At 34.4% G+C, this 19,463-nt stretch overlaps 3 protein-coding genes across 3 annotated transcripts; all 3 read right to left on the minus strand.

The window, feature by feature from the left end:
- Nucleotides 1-706: 706 nt before the first annotated feature.
- On the minus strand, nt 707-6,213 carry LOC144848396 (organic cation transporter protein-like). Its single transcript, XM_078705121.1, has 9 exons — nt 5,794-6,213; nt 5,295-5,401; nt 4,063-4,217; nt 3,367-3,535; nt 2,714-2,861; nt 2,150-2,232; nt 1,736-1,944; nt 1,406-1,514; nt 707-920 (listed from the first exon to the last, which is right to left on the minus strand). Exons 1-9 carry the CDS (start codon nt 6,202-6,204, stop codon nt 707-709), a joined length of 1,605 nt encoding a protein of 534 aa, XP_078561247.1. The 5' UTR covers nt 6,205-6,213.
- Nucleotides 6,214-7,369: 1,156 nt separating this feature from the next.
- On the minus strand, nt 7,370-12,374 carry LOC144848398 (organic cation transporter protein-like). The gene is made up of 10 exons (XM_078705124.1): nt 11,914-12,374; nt 11,578-11,681; nt 10,813-10,967; nt 10,281-10,449; nt 9,889-10,024; nt 9,584-9,675; nt 9,139-9,347; nt 8,667-8,775; nt 8,119-8,328; nt 7,370-7,556 (listed from the first exon to the last, which is right to left on the minus strand). The coding sequence occupies exons 1-10, from the start codon at nt 12,322-12,324 to the stop codon at nt 7,370-7,372; spliced, it is 1,782 nt and encodes a 593-aa protein (XP_078561250.1). The 5' UTR covers nt 12,325-12,374.
- A 1,141-nt stretch (nt 12,375-13,515) lies between these two features.
- LOC144848399 (organic cation transporter protein-like) lies at nt 13,516-18,865 on the minus strand. The gene is made up of 10 exons (XM_078705125.1): nt 18,455-18,865; nt 18,255-18,358; nt 17,518-17,672; nt 17,284-17,429; nt 16,652-16,816; nt 16,368-16,459; nt 14,943-15,151; nt 14,375-14,483; nt 13,896-14,105; nt 13,516-13,729 (listed from the first exon to the last, which is right to left on the minus strand). The coding sequence occupies exons 1-10, from the start codon at nt 18,863-18,865 to the stop codon at nt 13,621-13,623; spliced, it is 1,710 nt and encodes a 569-aa protein (XP_078561251.1). The 3' UTR covers nt 13,516-13,620.
- Between the last annotated feature and the right edge of the window lie 598 nt (nt 18,866-19,463).

Below are 19,463 nucleotides of genomic sequence, written 5' to 3' on the forward strand. Positions count from 1 at the left end.
ATACTGACTTTATGCCTCCGTAGTTATCTTGTTCAAACGATGCATTTGTAAAGCTGTGTTCGTTAATATCAGTCTGTCCATTGAAATCCTTAGTCTTGGGCTTGCACTCTGGCTCTATCATTTTACTCTTTTTCCTAATAAACAAACAAATGGATAAAGAAAAAATATTAATTTCTATGCAGAGGACATCCCTAAAATGGGGCGGGGAGTGGTGGTGGAGAGGTTTTGGACACGGTGGTATATATACGTTGTAACACTGCGAACAGTTACTCCTATTCATGGGAATGTACGTGGAAACTTGGGTATCAAAGGTGTCTCCCTGGGACCCAAAGCAAGGAGGACGTTGACACAACGCAAGCGACCTTATAGGGGTTCCCCCGAGGCTACATGCTTGAATGAACGATGAATATGAAATCCCTATTATAGGCATATGATTAGTGTCGACAAATTTCGAAATACAGTAGGCCTAAAAAACATTTTTAAAAAAATACAATCGTCTATAAAACATTACCATTTACTGTACTGTGTTGACGTCCCACTGTCCCCGCATGCGCATGATACACCCGATTCTCGCCATGCGCACAATTAGAATATTAACTTGTCGTAAATCGAAAGTGCTCTAATATTGTTAGAATAACGACACTTAGAGTATACGTTCACACGTACAGTGTACGCCCTGGCTTACGCCGTACGTGTGTACAGGCACTTACTTTCCGAATTGTTCGCCTTCTTCCATTGTTTCAGGCAAGTCTTTATTCAACGTTTCAGGAAGCAGAAGAGCTAAAAGTCCAGCACTTATGGACAATAAACTAAATATTATAAGAGGTAGTGGTTCCCAAAGCTTTCCAGCTTCTAAAATGAACGGAGCAAGTATTCCACCAATACGGGCAGTCATGGAGGACAGACCCATACCAACACTCCTGAAATAAATATAACATAATATTGTATAACATTGTTAATAATACGTAAAACAACGGTAACTGTAATTAAAATTGTATTTTGTAATTATTGATTAGCGTATTGTTGCATATGCAGTAATGTTACTGTATAACTGTATAACCGTGAATGGGTACGGTAGTAAACTGGGCTTCTTTTCGAGGTATTTTTTCGGCTAATTCAATATTATTGCATATACAGTAATGTTACTGTATAAATGTAAAACAGTGAATGGGTAGTAAACTGGGCTTCTTTTCGAGGTTTTATGACTAATTCAATATTGTTCGTTGCATATACAGTAATGTTACACCGTGAATGGGTGACTTTTCACAAGCTATTGTTTCGTTTTACGTATCGCCACCAGAGGGCAGTATAGCTTTGACACGAAAATGGAAATCGACAATTCGAATAATCCATAGGTTTCCGTTGCGCTTACGTGGTTAGGTCCTGTGTCAACCAATTATCTTACCTGACTGGCGTTGGGTATAACTCAGCGGCAAATATATAGATTATAGCAAACGAAGCGGCAATACCGAATTTACCAATTAATGAGACAGTTGTACGCCACACACCTTCCGCTGTTATATAAAAAGAGAAGACATGTTAAATCTACTCTGTTCAAAAATAGGATGATATATATCAGGATATATCCGATAACTTAATATGGCTACAAAGTTGGAGACAAAAGATGATTCTGGCGCACCATATGATTCAGCAGCTGATTCCAACAAAAACAAAAAAACAGCAAAAAAAAAAAAAAAAAAAAAATTAGCAAAAAAAAAAAACCAGATTTACTTACGAATCCAAATTGTCCCGAAACATGCAATTCCACCTAATACCATGTAAAAGCAGATGACGGGCCTACGTCCCCATCGGTCTATTGCAAACAGACATGACAAATAGGCAGGGATTTCCACTGCTCCCGATAAGAAGAATGCTAGGTAGTCTCTACCTCCAAGTTCTGCAGCACTTAAGGACAGACCATAGTACACTAAACTGTTTACCATCCTGTGGAAAAAACGAAATACATAAAATATACAAAATTGTAGTAGGCCTATACATAAATTGTAACTTTTTAATATTCATCCTAATTATCTAGATAGTTAATTATTGGTATATAAAGTCTGAAAAGTAAGAAAAAAGTAATGATATGATTTTCAGTCACTTGCAATTGTTAACCAAGTTAAAATGTATTTATTCATGTATCTCTCACCAGTTATATAGAAGATTGATTGTTTTTATCCGCATGTTTGGTGTTTTAAATAAGTCGATCATAGTGTATACCTCGGTGGATTCCTTTAAAAAAACATAGCATTAATGTTATCCCGTATAGTGTTAAAGATATTTAGAAAATTTTCTCTCCTTAATAAGGATATCCCCAAAGGAGAGAACCTATACTTACTGTATTATATTAAAATATATTCAGGGGGTCCGTAAGGTTCGAAAGAAACTCCATTTTCCCTAATATGCCCTTTTCGAACTAGAGACCAGCAGCAAAAGTGCTAGTAAATTCTGTAGGCCTAACTTATGACAATGTTATGGCCATTTCTACCTATAGGTAGCAGGTATTATTTCCATCTACTTGGTAGACCTAAATCTATCTTTCCTTTAGTTGTTTACGCTTGAACTTGCCCCATTTTGTGTTGTTTCATTTGATTTACCGTAGTATTTCTTAATTAATTGATGTTATATGGAAAAAGACCCCCAATATAACATAGCTAGGCTTGTGGTACCGTAGATCTATTTTACTATTGCCACTTATAAAAATATGGCCTACATCTTCTTTTTTCTCATTTCGTTCCTCTTCAAAAAGGTCGTCTGGTAAGTTGTCGACTTTATTTCTTAATGCACATGCGCGAATAATTTCTTCAGCCTCTTCCAGTCTATTTTTAGATATAAGCCATCGGACAGATTCTGGAATAAAACTACACAATAAGAAAAAATGTTAAACAGTAACCGTAAAAAAGCGGTAACATAGAAAGAAAACGAAAAGGAAAGATGAACAGGAATTGAAAGGGAAAAACGAATCTGTAAAGTTTGCAAATGAATATCACTTTGTTTTAAAATGTCCATAGGCCTACTACAAATAAAGTAGACAGTCATTTTTAAAACCTTATTACTTCAATCAACCAACAAATAAAACGTTTATTTTACTAATTAACAACAAAAAGAAAAAAGTAATCAATAACCTGGTAATATTTTCCTATAAAAAGAGATCTAATTAGTTTGTTGTTACTACTAGTACTCACATTTAAATGTATGTATTATTGTACTTATGACAGTGGCCTATACATTGAATAAATCAATGAATGAATACATAATTAATAAACAGACTAATAAACTAACTTTCGACTTTAACGGTAAGTTTATTCAAGCACCCGATTACAAATGTCGATTGTGTAATGCCATGGTGGCAAATTGATTACTTACGGTATCATAAAGAAGTAGAGTAGCATTGGCAGAGTCATAGCAAGCTGAAGGTATTTCCAATCCCTGATCAGATACGCCAATAGTGCTAAAATCATATATCCACCAGCAAAGTAAAACTCTATAACGATACCTGCAAACGTCCTTTTACTAGGACCAACTAGTTCTGTACCTAAAAAAACAAAATTATTCTATTGTTTTAGCATATTTTGTTAACTATACCCAGCAGAAGTTTCACTGCTATACCAGGGTCGAATATGAAACTTAACATAAACAACATGATTGTATTGATATACCGTGCATTTCCTTCTCTTACATTTTGTGTCAATTTATAGAGGCACAATTTATTTATTTATATATATTCTTTTTTTTTCTTTTTCTCCTTCCACTCGGGAAGAAAAAAAGGGAAAAATGTTGAGTCCTTTTCTTGTTTGATCGTTATTTATTTGGTATTGTAAGACTTACAACTTATTATGTTTTTATTTGTTTCTATATTAATTGCTATATATATTTGCTCATAAGCCAAAAATAAGTTTAAGCATGGACCTTAAGGTTATATATGCATTAGGAAAACATGGTTTAAGCATGAGGTAGGTAGTAAGCCAGTATAAGCTTATAAAATTGACTGGTCCAGTTGTAAACAAGAGTGTGATTAAATACATAAATACAAAAAAAAATAATTAAAGAAATAATACTAACCTATAATAAATGCTATCAGGAATACTCCCATGTTGGAAAACCCAACAAAAGCCCGTAAGATGGTAAACCACCAATAACCAGGAGAAAATATAGTGGCGATCCCAAAACAAAATGCCAAAGTAACACAAATAAACAGGGTTATCTTTCGTCCAATACTGTAACAAATTAGTTCAAATTATAGGTGGTTGAAATTGTAGAAAAGCTTAATGGCAAAGATACTATTTATATTTTATATTGCAACAATTTAACAACAATAATGGGTATTGTCTCATGATTCGTTATCAAATACAGTCTCATTGTGTTATGTTTAAAAGTCGTAATTCGCGCAATGCAAATGATTATCTTTTACCTAAATGTACAAACAATTTGATCAAGAACTCTATTAAATACCAAGGAGCTAAATTATAGAATTTAATCCATGTATATATTAAAACTTCATCAACAACTTCTAAACTTAAATTAGTATATAAGAACTATTTACTTTCAAGATATGATGAACGTTAAATATATATTTTACAACGACAGTTAAGATAGTGGTTTAAATAGAAATTGTAGCTTAATTGTTTTCTTTTATTTATAATTAGTTTATGTACTTTATTTCTTTTTCGTATTTAATATCTTGACTTAAAGTATTTCGGACTTATGAACCTCCCCCCACATGATTAGGCTATCTCATTGTATTTATTATCCTGTATGTTATTATTATGAAATAAATTAAATTGAAATTAAAATTGAAGGTTATATGAATTAGGAAAACATGGTTCAAGCATAGGGTATAAGCTAGTAAAATGTCACATTAAAGCCGTTTCCATAAAATCGCTACACAACAACAGAGCGTAGCGATTCTATGGAAACGCTAGAATTTATCGGGGATCTAGCACGCGAGCGCTAAATATTCTTTGGTACGCGTATACGATTCATCGCCGACAAAATCGGCAAAGTTAAACATGGTTGAACTTTGCCGATTTGACTGAGCCTTCGGGGAGCCTTCCCGATTGCGTCGGCGACATCTGCGCGTAGCGATTTTAATGGAAACGCTGTAGCGACGGTGTAGCGATTTTAAGTGGCTGAACTCATGTGATACAGTATCTATTCAGCAGCAGGATTATTATTCTGTGATTAACTTGATTACAACGACCAATCAAAATCGGTCTCATGTTGGGGTCACGCATTGACCGTGGATGAAAAGTTTCCATGGTTAATGGATTTGCAACAATTACATAACAACTTACATATCAGCTAGAGCTCCAAAGAATAAAGAACCCACTAAGACACCTACAAAATAGATAGATTGTGCGAGTGAAGCTTTCTTGCCGTCTTCTTCACAAACCAAGTCAAACTATAAAGAAAATGTTAAAGATATATTGTCCCCCTGAAAAAAATATTTTTTTTATTGTTTTTGTTTAATATAAATTTGATTATCACATTATAGTTATTCACTTTGACCAAAAATTGAATCGAAAAAAAAAAATATTTAACTGAAAAATCTGTAATTTTAAGCTGGAAGGCTGGAAGTCAATCGGTTTTTGGTTGACTTTTGTTTATTTTGTCTTTTTATAAATGAAAACACTATTTTTTTTCCTACGGACGTGATTAACTTTATTCAAACTGCGAAATGGCCTATTCCAATTAATCATCATTTTGTCAATTATTATTAATATAAATTTCTGTTATGGTGGGATCATATATATATATATTATATTTTTAATATTATTATTATGTGCAACTTACTTCCTGAACAATGGTATTCTTGTACTGACTTCTGTCATATTCCCATCCATCTACACATTTTCCTAAATCTGGATCTGACAACTTGCAACGCTCAGTATCTTCATCAAATTCAGAATATGTGACGTCACAACGTCTGCAGTTATTTTCTCGTAATTGGGTGTCTTCGTTATCGTCAGGAATTGTTGCATTGTACTTTAACTCATTACAGGTGGCCTCGTCTAGACCCCACGAAGAACAGTCTTGACGTTCGAGTTGCGGGGTCTTGCACCAATGGTCAGTATTAGCTGCTAAAAACACCTGTCCAACTTGGTTGAACGCACATGTAATTGCCATGAAACAGACAAGAAAATAAACTCGTTTCTGATATGGCCCAAAGGCTCCAAGATAGGTGAGTATTTCATCAAATTTCATATCTGCCTCTTTAATTCTTTTATATAGACAAACAAATTCGTTTCAACATCTCTCAAATAAATGAATTGACCGGCTTCCTTCTATTAGTATAACCAACTGTAAATTATAATTTTAAAAGACTGTCTATGTCACTCGCTGATTATAAATAGAACTTTGTCCCTAGTCCGATTATTTTTACAAATCAAGCGTATATAGATAATTATTATCAGAATCGCCCAATTCGCAAACAGAAATTTACATAATGTAAACATCATATGATTTAACTTGTGATTATGTTACTATTGGATATATTAAATAATAATAACCAGAAAAATGCGTGGTTCATCTATCGACAATTATTGAGGAGTTATATGGCTTGTTTCACGTCCCCTTGCAAAGCCAGCAAAATGTAAAAATAATCGCAAATGTCAAAACATGTTACCGCAAATGTAAAAAATAACGGCAAATTTTATAGCATATCCACTGCAAATATATATAAGAATAATCACAAATGTCCTTCATAAAAAAAATATTGAAAGTGGAAACTGAACGCGATCGTCATTCTTCCGATCCGAGGTGTGAAAATGACTGATCTGGTACCTCACAATAGCTAACAGCAAAATATACTGAAGCTTATTAATATCCAAACAAAAAAATTAATAAATCAAAAAGTTGAACCAATATTTAACCATTCATTTTTATTTGACCTAACATTTATTAACATGGAGTTCTCGGTGGTTATGCAAAAGCACTGTTTTGTCGTTACAACAAAGAATTTTTAATTATTTTTAAAATTTACTGCTAACATTAGGTAATCTTGACTGTAAGGTATTTATTTAATCTGAACTACCAGCCTATAAACGGAAATGGCTATTTAGCGTAATTTCATTATCTACAACATACCCTATGCTGTAGAATAAGCATGCGATGGTCAAAACATGGCGACCGTCGTGTGCGTTTAAAAAACCTATATTATTTACACTTAAATTACTTTAATGATCGCGTTTTTGCATAATAGACAATTTGACAAAATTAAAACCAATTGTTTTTGTCTTCCTTACATTATTATTTAGATTTTAATATGTATAAAAGCATATTATTAGCAAGAATATATTATAGTCCGTGACACCAGTGTTGTATTTAAATTTGAATATGTAACAGCATAATATCATTAGCAATACTTGTTCTACTCCGTGACCTCATAAGCGTGGTTGAAGAAACTAGCCCCCGAAGTAGATTGTCCCTCGTTTTTGTCTGAATCTTCATGTTGATAACCAGATACCACGTCGGTGCTATTATAACTGTCTATGTTGGTTTGTACACTAAAGTCAGCCTTCTCTACGCAAGTTTTCTGAGGCTTTGGGCGTTGTTTCCTACAACGAAATGGTAAAATTAGCATAAAGGTTCACCTGTATTGGCATTCCTCCAATTATCGGTTGATGCACTTTCAACCATCGTCGAAGTATGTGATTTTTGTTGTTGAGATCAGCAGTTAAAAACAGAAATAAGATTATAGACATTATTTCTTCGACGTTTTCTTTTGTGCGTGTTTAAATATGGAAATAATCGTTATGACAATTGGTGTTAACCTCTTCTTTGAATGTGAATTAATCATATTTCCACATCGTCAATATTACAAAACAATCAAGTTTTTTATGTTACATACCGTAGTCTACAGTATAATATACAACAATTATTTCTGTTCTCAAATGCAGAAATGAGAATTTTGGTACAATTACTTTAGTTATGAAAACCATCTTTCTAGTAAAATTAAATAAATTCATCTTCTTCCAAAAACTTTATTTTGAATGCACATATTCTTTTAATGTAAAGAAAAAATGAAACGTTAAAAGAACATGTGCATTCAAAACATCTTCCTAATATTATGATAATGTAATTTATCACCAAACAAAGATAATAAGACAGAAAACATACTTTCCAAAGTTTTCTCCATCTTCTATTGTTTCTGGCAGTTCTTTATTGAGTGTTTCAGGAAGCAATAGTGCTAGTAATCCAGCAGATATTGACATTACGCTGAAAATTATCAGTGGTAAAGGAGGCCATACTTTTCCAATCTCTAGAATTATTGGTGCGATTATACCACCAATACGAGCCGACATTGATGATGTTCCCATACCAGCGCTCCTGCAATATGTATAACTTATTTATTGGGCATAAGGAAATTACTTGAAACAAGGCAATCTAATAACACGTTTGATTGTATGTCATATTATAAAAAAATCAAAAAAATCGATGTTTTAAATTGTATTTGTTATTGTTGATGCAGATGTTAATACAAACGTTCCGAGAATGTAATGCATTCCATAATGGTCTATTTTTGTAAACTTGTGCAACTTTGGCAACGATATCATGATGTCTGTATCGTGCAAATGTTTTTAAACTGTGTCTTTATTTTAATCAATGGATACTTCCAAAGTGACGACAACACTGATTTTATATTACAATAGGCCTATGTCACATACCTTATAGGTGTTGGGTACAATTCGGCAGAATACACATAAATGGTACCAAACGAAGCAGAAATACCAAACTTTCCAATGAGCGACACCGTAGTTCTACCCCATCCGCTAGCTGAGAAATGGATAACAAATAAAGCAAACATTAATTTCACGTAATAATGTTTCAACTTAATGTTTTCCTTTCTAATGGTCAGTACAAGTAGCCAGTTAACAATTTATCATAGGAAACAAGAATGATTCAAATTGATGAAAACGCTCATAAGACGAAAGAAACGGTAATTGTATTCAAAATGTATCTGCGCATGCGTATAAGCCCAGTAAACATACAATAGTTGCATGTGTTATCGGAACTATATTTGCCAATTAAAACTTTGTCCACCGTCCCTGAAAAGAAAGCTAGAATGGTATAGCATTAACTAATTAAAAGCTGATGGCTTTTTCTTTTAAAAATTTAATTTTAGCGTGTAATACTTACGAACCCATATTGTTGTAAAACACGCAACACCGCCCAATAACATAAAAACACAGAGGCAACGTCTTCGACCAAAGCTGTCTATTGCAAACATTGCCACCAAGTAGGCTGGTATTTCAACACAACCAGACAATATAAAAGCAAGATAGTCTCTCCCTCCCAGACTTGCTGTACTCAAAGAAAGACCATAATATACAAGACTATTCACTAACCTGAAAGACAACCGTTAACTGGTGAATTTCTTCATGCTTTAATTTTTGTATGCATTTTAAATTGTATTTATTTTTTAACTACTGTACATCATAATAGTGTATGTATGTCTAGCCAATTCTATGTCGTCTACATCCCTTGAAATCATTGAGTGCGATATAACTTCTTCTCTATCTCTGAGTCTACAAATTAATGAGTGAAATTATTTTACCAAACTTGTCAAATAAATTAAACATACCAATTGTACAGTATGTTTATTGTTTTCATTCTCATGTTAGGAGTCCGAAATAGGTCGGCTACAGTAGCTGTGGTTTCATTTTCTGTCTCTACCTAATAAGTTAAAAGAATATTATAATCAAAACTTATAAAGCGATTTTATTTTGTTCGTCGTAGCAGTGTTTTGTGTGGTCTGTTACGATTTACAACAAGGTAAACATTGTGTGTGTTCGTCAAGTTGTCTTTACTGTTTAGTTTAATCGTTCTCAGTGTTGTCTTGGCTTGGTTTGCAATGGGATTTCTTTCTAAATAAAATATAGAGATTACCTTTGCTCTTTCTTCTTCAAACATGTTTTTGGGAACAGTTTCCGCCTTGTTTATCCTCGCACATTCTTTGACTACCTTCTCTGCATCGTCGAATCTCCTCTTTGACATCAACCATCGTACAGACTCTGGGATAATTCTTAAATGGAAAGAAGCACAAATGATCTTTGAAAATAATGTCTTTGAACTATATGATTATATGACTAAATTCTTCCATACAGTTTATTTTCACATTATATTGAGACGCTGTGTCCATGTCTAGGCCGTCGACGTGCATGCTCGTCTACCTAGATCATGAGATGTGACTTTGGCAGCTTTAAATAAAATCTAAACATGTATTATATCCCTAATCAATGTTAAAATAGTAGCTATTTTTAGCTTTAAATACTACTTACGGTATCATGAAAAAGTAGAAGAAATTTGGCACCGTTATTGTAAACTGTAGCCACCTCCAGTCTCTAATGAAATACGCCAATATACCGTACGTAATAAGACCAGCAGAGGTGAAGAAGTTGATGACCATACCAACGAACGTCCGTTTTGATGGGCCAACAAGTTCAGTTGCTGCAAAGAAAAAGAAAAGCAAATACATAGGATATACATATAAAAAGTATAAGTCAGGGCTGAACAATCATTTTATCTTAGAACACATGCTATTGATCATGACGTCATTTGATTGGATTTGTGAAAATACAGTATCATCATCAAGACCGAAATAATAGTTTTAGGATATGAAAGTTTTTTTATGTCTTTTGTTTTCTGTATAGGAAAATGTATCTATCTATTTATCATCGTTTGTTATTAAACTTGCCTAACATGTGCCTGTAATTAAGAAAGTTCTTTCCGCTATACAACGTCCAGCTAGCTCCGAATCACAAGTAATACAACATAACGTAATACGACTTTGACTAGCGTGGTCTTACTTACCAAGAGTAAATGAATTAAGGTATATTCCGATGTTAGCAAAACCAATGAAGAACCTGAAGATGGTAAAATACCAATACCCAGGTGCCAACGTAGTGGCGATTCCAAATACAAGCGTTATAAACATACATATAAACATTGTACTCTTTCGACCAATTCTAAAAAAGTAAAACATCAAAAATATATAGTAAATTTTGTTGAAAAATGTATTTTAGACTCTCTAATAGCAGGAGGAAGAGTATAAAGTAATCTCACTCGATCCTAGTTATGCACTGTCTACAATATCAAACTATAGTTTGACAAAAAAATGTGATGTGCCCAGATATTGTAGTGATATTCTCAAATATGGTAGTGATATGAAATCATCATGTCCATATATGAGCACATCACATTTTGTTGTCACATAAAGTGTGATAGTGTAGACGGTGCTTTAGACTATTGCAGTTTGTAGAAATCTGACCCAATCCAACAGCAACCACTTCTCATTCTCCTCATTCTCCTCCTCCTCCTCATTCTCCTCCTCCTCCTCATTCTCCTCCTCCTCCTCATTCTCCTCCTCCTCCTCATTCTCCTCCTCCTCCTCATTCTCCTCCTCCTCCTCATTCTCCTCCTCCTCATTCTCCTCCTCCTCATTCTATCATCCTCCTCATTCTCCTCCTCCTCCTCCTCCTCCTAGTAAAGCTATATTAGTCCTACACATATTTTATAATTAGTAAAGTAGGCTATTTTATTCGTAAAGGAAGTGGCATAGAGTGAAAAGTTACTTACAAATCGGCAACATTACCAAATACGAATGACCCCAACAAAACACCAAAAAAATATATTGACTGAGCGAGAGATGCTTTAGATCCATCGTTACATACAAGATTGAACTGGAAAGGAAAAAATGACACACTAACAAGTAATAATGCATATCCTGTCTTATAGAGGCCTACAATGTTCTACAAAATTGCATTCTTCTGTGAAATGAATCGCAAACCAATTTTACCCCATTAATATTGGTCGCATGACAGCTACAGTAATACCGTATGGTAGCGCGCTTGAAGTGAATTTAATGGAAAACATGCTTTAAAGGCGATATTGGACAAGTTGACAAAAGCTTACTTCCTGAACGATGGTATTCTTGTACTGACTTCTGTCATAGTCCCATCCATCTTCACATTCTTCTATATCTGGATCTGACAACTTACAACGCTCAGTATCTTCACCAAATTCAGAATATGTGACGTCACAACGTTTGCAGTTATTCTCCCGTAATATAGTGTCTTCGTCATCTTCAGGAATTGTTGCATTGTATTTCAACGCATTGCAGGTTTCCGTATCTAGGCCCCAGTAGTAACAGTCTTGTCGATCAAGTTGTGGAGTCTTGCACCAATGGTCTGTTCCAGCCGCCAAAAATACCTGTGCAAGGGTATTGTACATGGTCACTGTGGCCACCAGACATATTAGAAAATATACTCGTTTTTGGTAAAAACCAAACTCGCCAATATATTTAAGAATATCGTCAAACTTCATTTTGTGCTTAATGCAGCTACAAACAATGACAATGATCTGCGTAGTGCTAAACGGACCTTGTACTATTTACTAATATTCAAATTTCAAAATGATCGTTCAAATTATAGTTTCGGCTGATAAATGAATAGATAAACAATGTCTCCTTCTTGTCACTGCATGATATTAATTAAATTGTAGAGATACATTTTTTGTTACAGTGTTTTATAGCCGTGCTTTGCATAAACTGTAGTAAATATCTGTATAATCCTCCCCCAGTAAGTCTAAAATGCCACCGTTAGATCTACTACCTAAAAATTAAAACGTGTAATATGGATAAGGCCCTATTATTTTTTTTTTCACCTGAAAATATTTTAAAACATTTTTTTTTTAATATGGCATTTTAATGTCGCATAATAATTCACTTTGACCAATAATTTGATCGGAAAAAAAATATTTATTTACCTGAAAAAACTGTAATTTAAATCAATAAATAGTCAAATTGACCGGAAGTCAATAGGTTTTTGGTAAAATCTAACCGATTATTTATTCCGGTCTTTTTATATGTAAAATTATTTTTTGTTGTTTTTTCTACGAAAGTGATTAACTAGATTAAAACTAAAAATGACCTATTCAAAGTCTGATTTTATTGGGTTTATAAATATATATTATCTGATATTGTTTTTTTTTTGGAGGGGGTGGGGGGGGGGGGGAATACTACATCTTTAATGTAATTTTAAGCGCCCATCAGCACATGTAATATAAGTATATGACAAAAATAAAGAAAACTTTACAGGTTGTCTTATTTTATTCATTGTCAGTTGTCGCATTACATCATATTTGTATTTTAATAGATTATTCGTTGACTTATTTCTCTCCTTTTACGTATATGTATCTATATTTGTAATTCCAAAATGTCACACAAGAAAGTTATGTCACTGTTCATGTTATTCTGAAAATACTCGTATAGTATCATGTCTAACGAAAAGAAAGAGTATGTAGTATCAAGTCTGACGGCAACCTTTCTTTCCCATGTGTTACTGTTCGTCTCTCCCTTGCCACTATCATAGAAGTTCTTTTCGAAAGCCTCATGTCACCTGTTAGTCCGAATGGTTTGTGCTTTAGCTTCCCGAAGGTTCGTACCACTTTGATTGCGTTAGCAGGCCCCCCCCCCCCCCCACACCTGTTTATTATTATTATTTTGTTATAGTGAGGTTATTTAAAAGGGTTAGGTCATATTTATTTTGTTTTCGATCGAACAGTATCACTTGTACTACCAGTAATGAAAACCATATAAGTCTACCGCTAATTCTCTTAACTTTACTCTACCACTTCATAGGCTTGGTTTGTAAAACTACTTTCAATATCCACTTGTCCACAGTAGTCAACCATCGTAGGTTTACTTGTTGGTTCTTTAACCTTTTTTCTTCTGTAAATTATAATAACATGATTAAGATTACTAAAATTGTAAAGTATATCTTTATATTATATCACTACTTATTTAATATGATAAAATAAATAAATTATCTTGTGTAGTAGAACATTGAATTAATCAAAACTATACATTAACATACTGTCATTTGATATAAACTTACTGTCCAATTGTTTCTCCATCTTCTATTGTCTCCGGCAGTTCTTTATTAAGGGTTTCAGGTAGTAACAAGGCCAGTAGTCCAGCAGATATTGACATAAAACTGAAAATCATCAGTGGTAGAGGAGGCCATATCTTTCCAATTTCCAGAATAATGGGGGCCAGTATACCACCAACACTAAACAACATGGCCGATGTACCCATACCAACACTCCTGTGAAATTACATTAGTAGAGTCTTGTGTACGCTTGGTTACGGTATACGTTTTTATGTGACAAAAAATGTTTTTTTCCCATATATAGACATGATGATGTCATATCACTACCATATTTGGGCATATCATTACCATATTTGAACACATCACACTTTTTTATCAAACTATAAGTTTGATAGAATTTATACAGAGCTTTATGAAAATAGAAAAGATAACTGCTGTAAATTGTCTGAGGACATTGATCAACCCGGATGTTCCACATAACTTACCTGACTGGAGTGGGATACAGTTCAGCAGAAAACACGTAAATTATACCAAACGAAGCAGAAATCCCAAATTTCCCAATCAGAGACACTGTAGTCCTACCCCATCCCATTGCTGCAAATGAATAGGCCTAAGTTAAGACGATTTAATGGTAAATTACAAAAATTATAAAAACGTACGTAAGGTGGTAGCCTGCTAAATTAAACTAAATTAACCCTCCGAAAAGGGCGAGTATAAATGTTTTTTTCAATAATACTATGAATACTGTTACAAGATCGCAAAGACAGACATGTTATTTATTTGTAGTTGTTGTAGCACGCGAAGCAAAAAACTTTACTCAATAAAATGCAAATTTGAGCAAAATTCTGAAAGTGATAGAGGGCGTGCTATTTAATATTACAGCAATGTATTAAAAAGCTCGAGACGTCTTAACGTCACCGATATATCGATTATTCTAAAAAGGAATATATTTTGGTATATGTACCTATTTGCCAACATTTCTTTCAGCATTAGTACTCTGCATAGTAAGTGAATGGGTAGCGATATCTAATATGGTATGATTGGGATACTTACGAACCAATATGGTTGTTAAACAAGCTACACCTCCCAATACCATAAAGGCACACAGTACCCGTTTGCGACCAAATCTATCAATAGCAGGTATGGCCACAATGTATGCCGGTATTTCAACAACACCAGAGAGTATAAACGCTAAATAGTCTCTGCCACCCAGACTTGCTGTGCTCAGTGATAGACCATAATATACAAGACTAATCACTAACCTACAAACAAATAAAAAAGAACAGTTGAATCAGGTACTTAATTGTAAATAGCTGAGCGGCAAAGTTTTTACTCGGGGTGCCCGAGTCTATGACTCTCTCATCTCCTCTTCTCTTCTTCTTCTTCTTCTTCTTCTTCTTCCATCTGGACACTATTGAGTAAAAAGTGCGATTTACAAATGACTACTCCTCCCTTATTCGTTGTAGTATTGAGCTGGGATTTGGCATGATTATACTACAGGGACATGTCCTCAAAGCTATAGATTTTTTAATTTCAAACCGGATGCAGCCATATCACGTCTCAAAGATGGTACCGTATAGCCGTATTTGGTAGCGAGGTTATTGATGTGTATGTGACGTTACATCCGGTCTTATGACGTCATTACAGCTTATTTTGCTGTACCCCGTGTATCGCACATTCGTGCTTGTTTAGTAACGAATTGTATATGTGTATTGCTGGTAAAACAAGAAAGCCACTCCGGGAGTGCATACCTCCGCCTACTGTAAAATTATCCTACATAAGATTTCTCGGTGTGGGAAAATATATATTTGTGTGTGTCTTAATGCTGTGTGTGATTTAGGCAAATTTCACTACAAGCATGTTGTAATTTGGTGTAATGGTATGTAACCAGCCTTCAGCCTTTCAACTAACAATAGTACCAGTTGAGTAACAATAGAACAGCAACGCCAAATACAAACTGGTAAATTTTAAAAGAAATAGATTTTAAAACTACTCGTATAAAAAAAACCTGTAAATTAAATCACATTATGTTTTAAAATTACAAATCACAAATTATAACTCTTACCTCTTGTACAAAAATGAAGTTTTTTGGACAAGTAGTTCTCGAGAAAATGCAATTTCAGTTTACTTGTTACTTTAAGACTGCTCGCCGGTTTTTGAAAAATTCTGTCCTATCTTTTAACACTAGCAGGTGTGAAAATTATACTAAAAAGTGGTCCAGAATTGGGACCTTGGTCCCAAAATTTATTGGAATGGCCCTTGACCACATATCTATCTGTATTTTCATTTTGGTAAAGATCTTGTAATTACTTTTTGAGTAATCCTGCTAACAAACAAACAGACAAACGCGGTCGACTACATACCTCCTTGGCGGAGGTAAATAATGATCATTCATTACCCGATCGTTAAAAGAAGATACGCTATATGGGGTAAACAAGTTTATGATAATCGTATTCGTATATATATAATTCAATTTACCAATTGTAAAGAATATTTAATGTTTTCATCCGCAAGTTTGGAGTCCGAAAAAGGTCGACTACGGTGTAAGTGACGTCATGTTCTGCCTTCTCCTAAAGAAAAGTATAAAAGCAAGAAGAAAGAATATTCCCACATAGCACAAAAAAGAAGAATAATGTTGTTTTGAGTTACGAGATGAACTAGATGAATTTAACTGTATGTTGCCTACTATGGCAGCTTCTATCGTTTTTTCTTCTAAAACAAATACAATTACTACGTTTTTAAACATCATCATTTATTTTTACCATTTCCAATTTCTGTTCTTCAAACAAATTGTCTGGAAGTTCTTCCAAACTGACTTTGTTGACTTTTGCACATTCTTTGATAAGATCTTCTGCTTCGTCAAATCTTTTCTGTGATATCAGCCATCGTACAGACTCGGGAATAAATCTATGACAAATTAAATTCTGCTAGTTATGGAATTGGAAAAAATGTGAGTGCCGAAACTCCGCCCAATCGACTATCACTGGGCCCTTCGCTCTTTCCCTTGGTTGGCACCCAACGCTTCTGTCCGTCAGATATCACTGGGCCCTTCGCTCTTCCCCTTGGTTTTCACCCAACGCTCCTGCCCGTCAGCTATCACACTGGGCTCTTCCCATTGGTTTGCACCCAACGCTCCTGCCCGTCAGCTATCACTTGTGCCAACGCTCCTCATCATCGAGAAAGAAGCAGAGACATAGTACAAGATACCGCAATAAATTAATATTTACGTTTATTTATTTTTTTTTATTTAATGTAGAATATGAAATAACATTATTGTATTTTTGGTGTTTTTTTTCCTTTTTGGTGTTGGAGTATAATGCATGTAAACGGTGCAAATTGGTTAGAGATTACGCTATAGAACCAATACTTACGGGATCATCAGAAAGTAAAGTGCATTTGGTAAAGTTATAGTTAGCTGTAACCATCGCCAATCCCTGATGAAATATGCCAGAACACCATAAAGGATGAAGCCGGCTGATACGTAGAAGTTAATAACCATGCCAGTAAAAGTACGTTTTGACGGTCCTACAAGCTCAGTCGCTAAGTAAAATATAATAGGCCTAGGCATCATTCAAATAAAATGCAAAATCACATAATAGTTTAATTGGATTGAAAAATGTTCACTTACCGATAGTAAATGCGGCAAGGTATATTCCAATATTAGAAAATCCGACAATAGTTCTAAATACAGTAAACCACCAGTAGCCAGGTGCATATGCCGTCGCTATACCAAATACAAGATTTATGAACATACACAGAAACATCGTCTTTTTACGGCCAATTCTATTAATGATAGAATCAAAATTACGGAATAATAATATTTTTCTTATATAGCACAATGTTTCTAAGCGCTTCACATTGATTTTTTTTGGGATCAAACACGTACCGTACGGAAACATTCTCCCATAGAGTAGTATAGTAATCATCGCAAAGTTGTGTCTTGATCTAACCGGTTTCCCATTTATACATCTGGGTGGAGAGAGGCAAACGTAAGTAAGGTATCTTGCCCAAGGATAGGCCTACATGATGCGGCCACAGTTGGATTCGATCACGTTCAGTTAGTCGAACGTCCACACACTGCGCCATACGCCCTCGGAAATATAGTACAGTATAAAGTAATAATTATAGTTATAATAATATCCCAGATTTTACAAAGTACTAAATGTTGTGACCACTAAGCGCTATATATATATTATTACCCCAGTCATTTTTAGATGAAACACGTATGGAAACATACTCCCATGCAGCTAGTAGTATCAGCGCAGAGTTCAAACCTTATTTGTTTTGTCAGTTATCAGTTATTATTAATGATTATCGGATGACAACCTTTGGAAAAGAAATTGAAAGAAAGCAATGTATACTTACATATCAGCAAGGGATCCAAAAACAAATGATCCTACCAAAACACCTGCAAAATAAATTGATTGAGAAAGTGATGCCTTGGATCCGTCGTCACACACGAGGTCGAACTGCAATAAAATGTAATTTTGTTCATTGACAAAATAGGTTATTATAATAGTTATTACACTGCAATTTCTGTAGCTATGTAATAATAGAGTACTTACGTCTTGTATGACAGTTGCTTTGTACTGACTTCTGTCATATTCCCATCCATCTTCACATTCTTCTAAATCTGGATCTGACAACTTACAACGCTCAGTATCTTCATCAAACTCAGAATATGTGACGTCACAACGTCTGCAGTTATTCTCTCGTAATAGTGTGTCTTCGTCATCTTCAGGAATTGTTATATTGTACTTTAAATCAGTACAGGTTTTCTCGTCTAGGCCCCAGGAATAGCAGTCTTGACGTTCAAGTTGCGGGGTCTTACACCAATGGTCAGTGGTGGGGGCTAGAAATACCATAGCGACTTCAGGAAAGAAGGTTGTTATGCCCGTGAAGCATAGAAGGAAATATACTCGCTTTTGATAAAAACCAAACTCTCCAATATACTGGAGAATGTCGTCAAACTTCATTTTCCCCTTAAATTTTCAAAGGGACATTAAAAAGCATCTGCTTTCTAAGCAAATGTCTGATACACAGGGTGTGAACGACAGTGTACTTTGAACTGGTATTTTTATTAGATCATTAGGTACACTAATAGTTATACCAGTTATTTAGTTTATATTTTTTATCATTTAACTTTGTCATGTGTGATAGACCCCAGTAGTAACAGTCTTGTCGTTCAAGTTTTGCAGGGGTCTTGCACCAATAGTCTGTTCCAGCCGCCAAAAATACCTGTGCAAGGGTATTGTACATGGTCACTGTGGCCACCAGACATATCAGAAAATATACTCGTTTTTGATAAAAACCAAACTCGCCAATATATTTCAGAATATCGTCAAACTTCATATTGTGTGTAATGCAGCAGTGAGCTGCGTAGTGCTAAACGGACCTTGTACTATTTAATAATATTCAAATTTCAAAATTATCGTTCAAATTACCGTTTCGGCTGATAAATGAATAGATAAACAATGTCTCCTTCGTGTCACTGCATGATAATTATTAAATTGTAGAGATACATTTTTTGTTACAGTGTTTTATAGCTGTGCTTTGCATAAACTGTAGTAAATA

Source organism: Antedon bifida, chromosome 7 (assembly GCF_963402885.1).
Source record: "Antedon bifida chromosome 7, ecAntBifi1.1, whole genome shotgun sequence".
In the NCBI taxonomy this organism is placed as follows: Eukaryota; Metazoa; Echinodermata; class Crinoidea; order Comatulida; family Antedonidae; genus Antedon; species Antedon bifida.

Coding starts and splice junctions, on each gene's coding strand:
- LOC144848396 (XM_078705121.1), bottom strand. CDS start 6,204: ATGAAATTTGATGAAATACTCACCTATCTTGGAGCCTTTGGGCCATAT. Junction 2,862..3,366: donor CTCTACTTCTTTATGATACC/GTAAGTAATCAA, acceptor CTTATTGTGTAG/TTTTATTCCAGAATCTGTCC. Junction 1,945..2,149: donor ATCAATCTTCTATATAACTG/GTGAGAGATACA, acceptor TTTTTTCCACAG/GATGGTAAACAGTTTAGTGT.
- LOC144848398 (XM_078705124.1), bottom strand. CDS start 12,324: ATGAAGTTTGACGATATTCTTAAATATATTGGCGAGTTTGGTTTTTAC. Junction 9,348..9,583: donor ATAAACATACTGTACAATTG/GTATGTTTAATT, acceptor GTTGTCTTTCAG/GTTAGTGAATAGTCTTGTAT. Junction 8,329..8,666: donor TTGTACCCAACACCTATAAG/GTATGTGACATA, acceptor TACATATTGCAG/GAGCGCTGGTATGGGAACAT.
- LOC144848399 (XM_078705125.1), bottom strand. CDS start 18,865: ATGAAGTTTGACGACATTCTCCAGTATATTGGAGAGTTTGGTTTTTAT. Junction 14,484..14,942: donor TTTAACAACCATATTGGTTC/GTAAGTATCCCA, acceptor ATTCATTTGCAG/CAATGGGATGGGGTAGGACT. Junction 14,106..14,374: donor CTGTATCCCACTCCAGTCAG/GTAAGTTATGTG, acceptor GTAATTTCACAG/GAGTGTTGGTATGGGTACAT.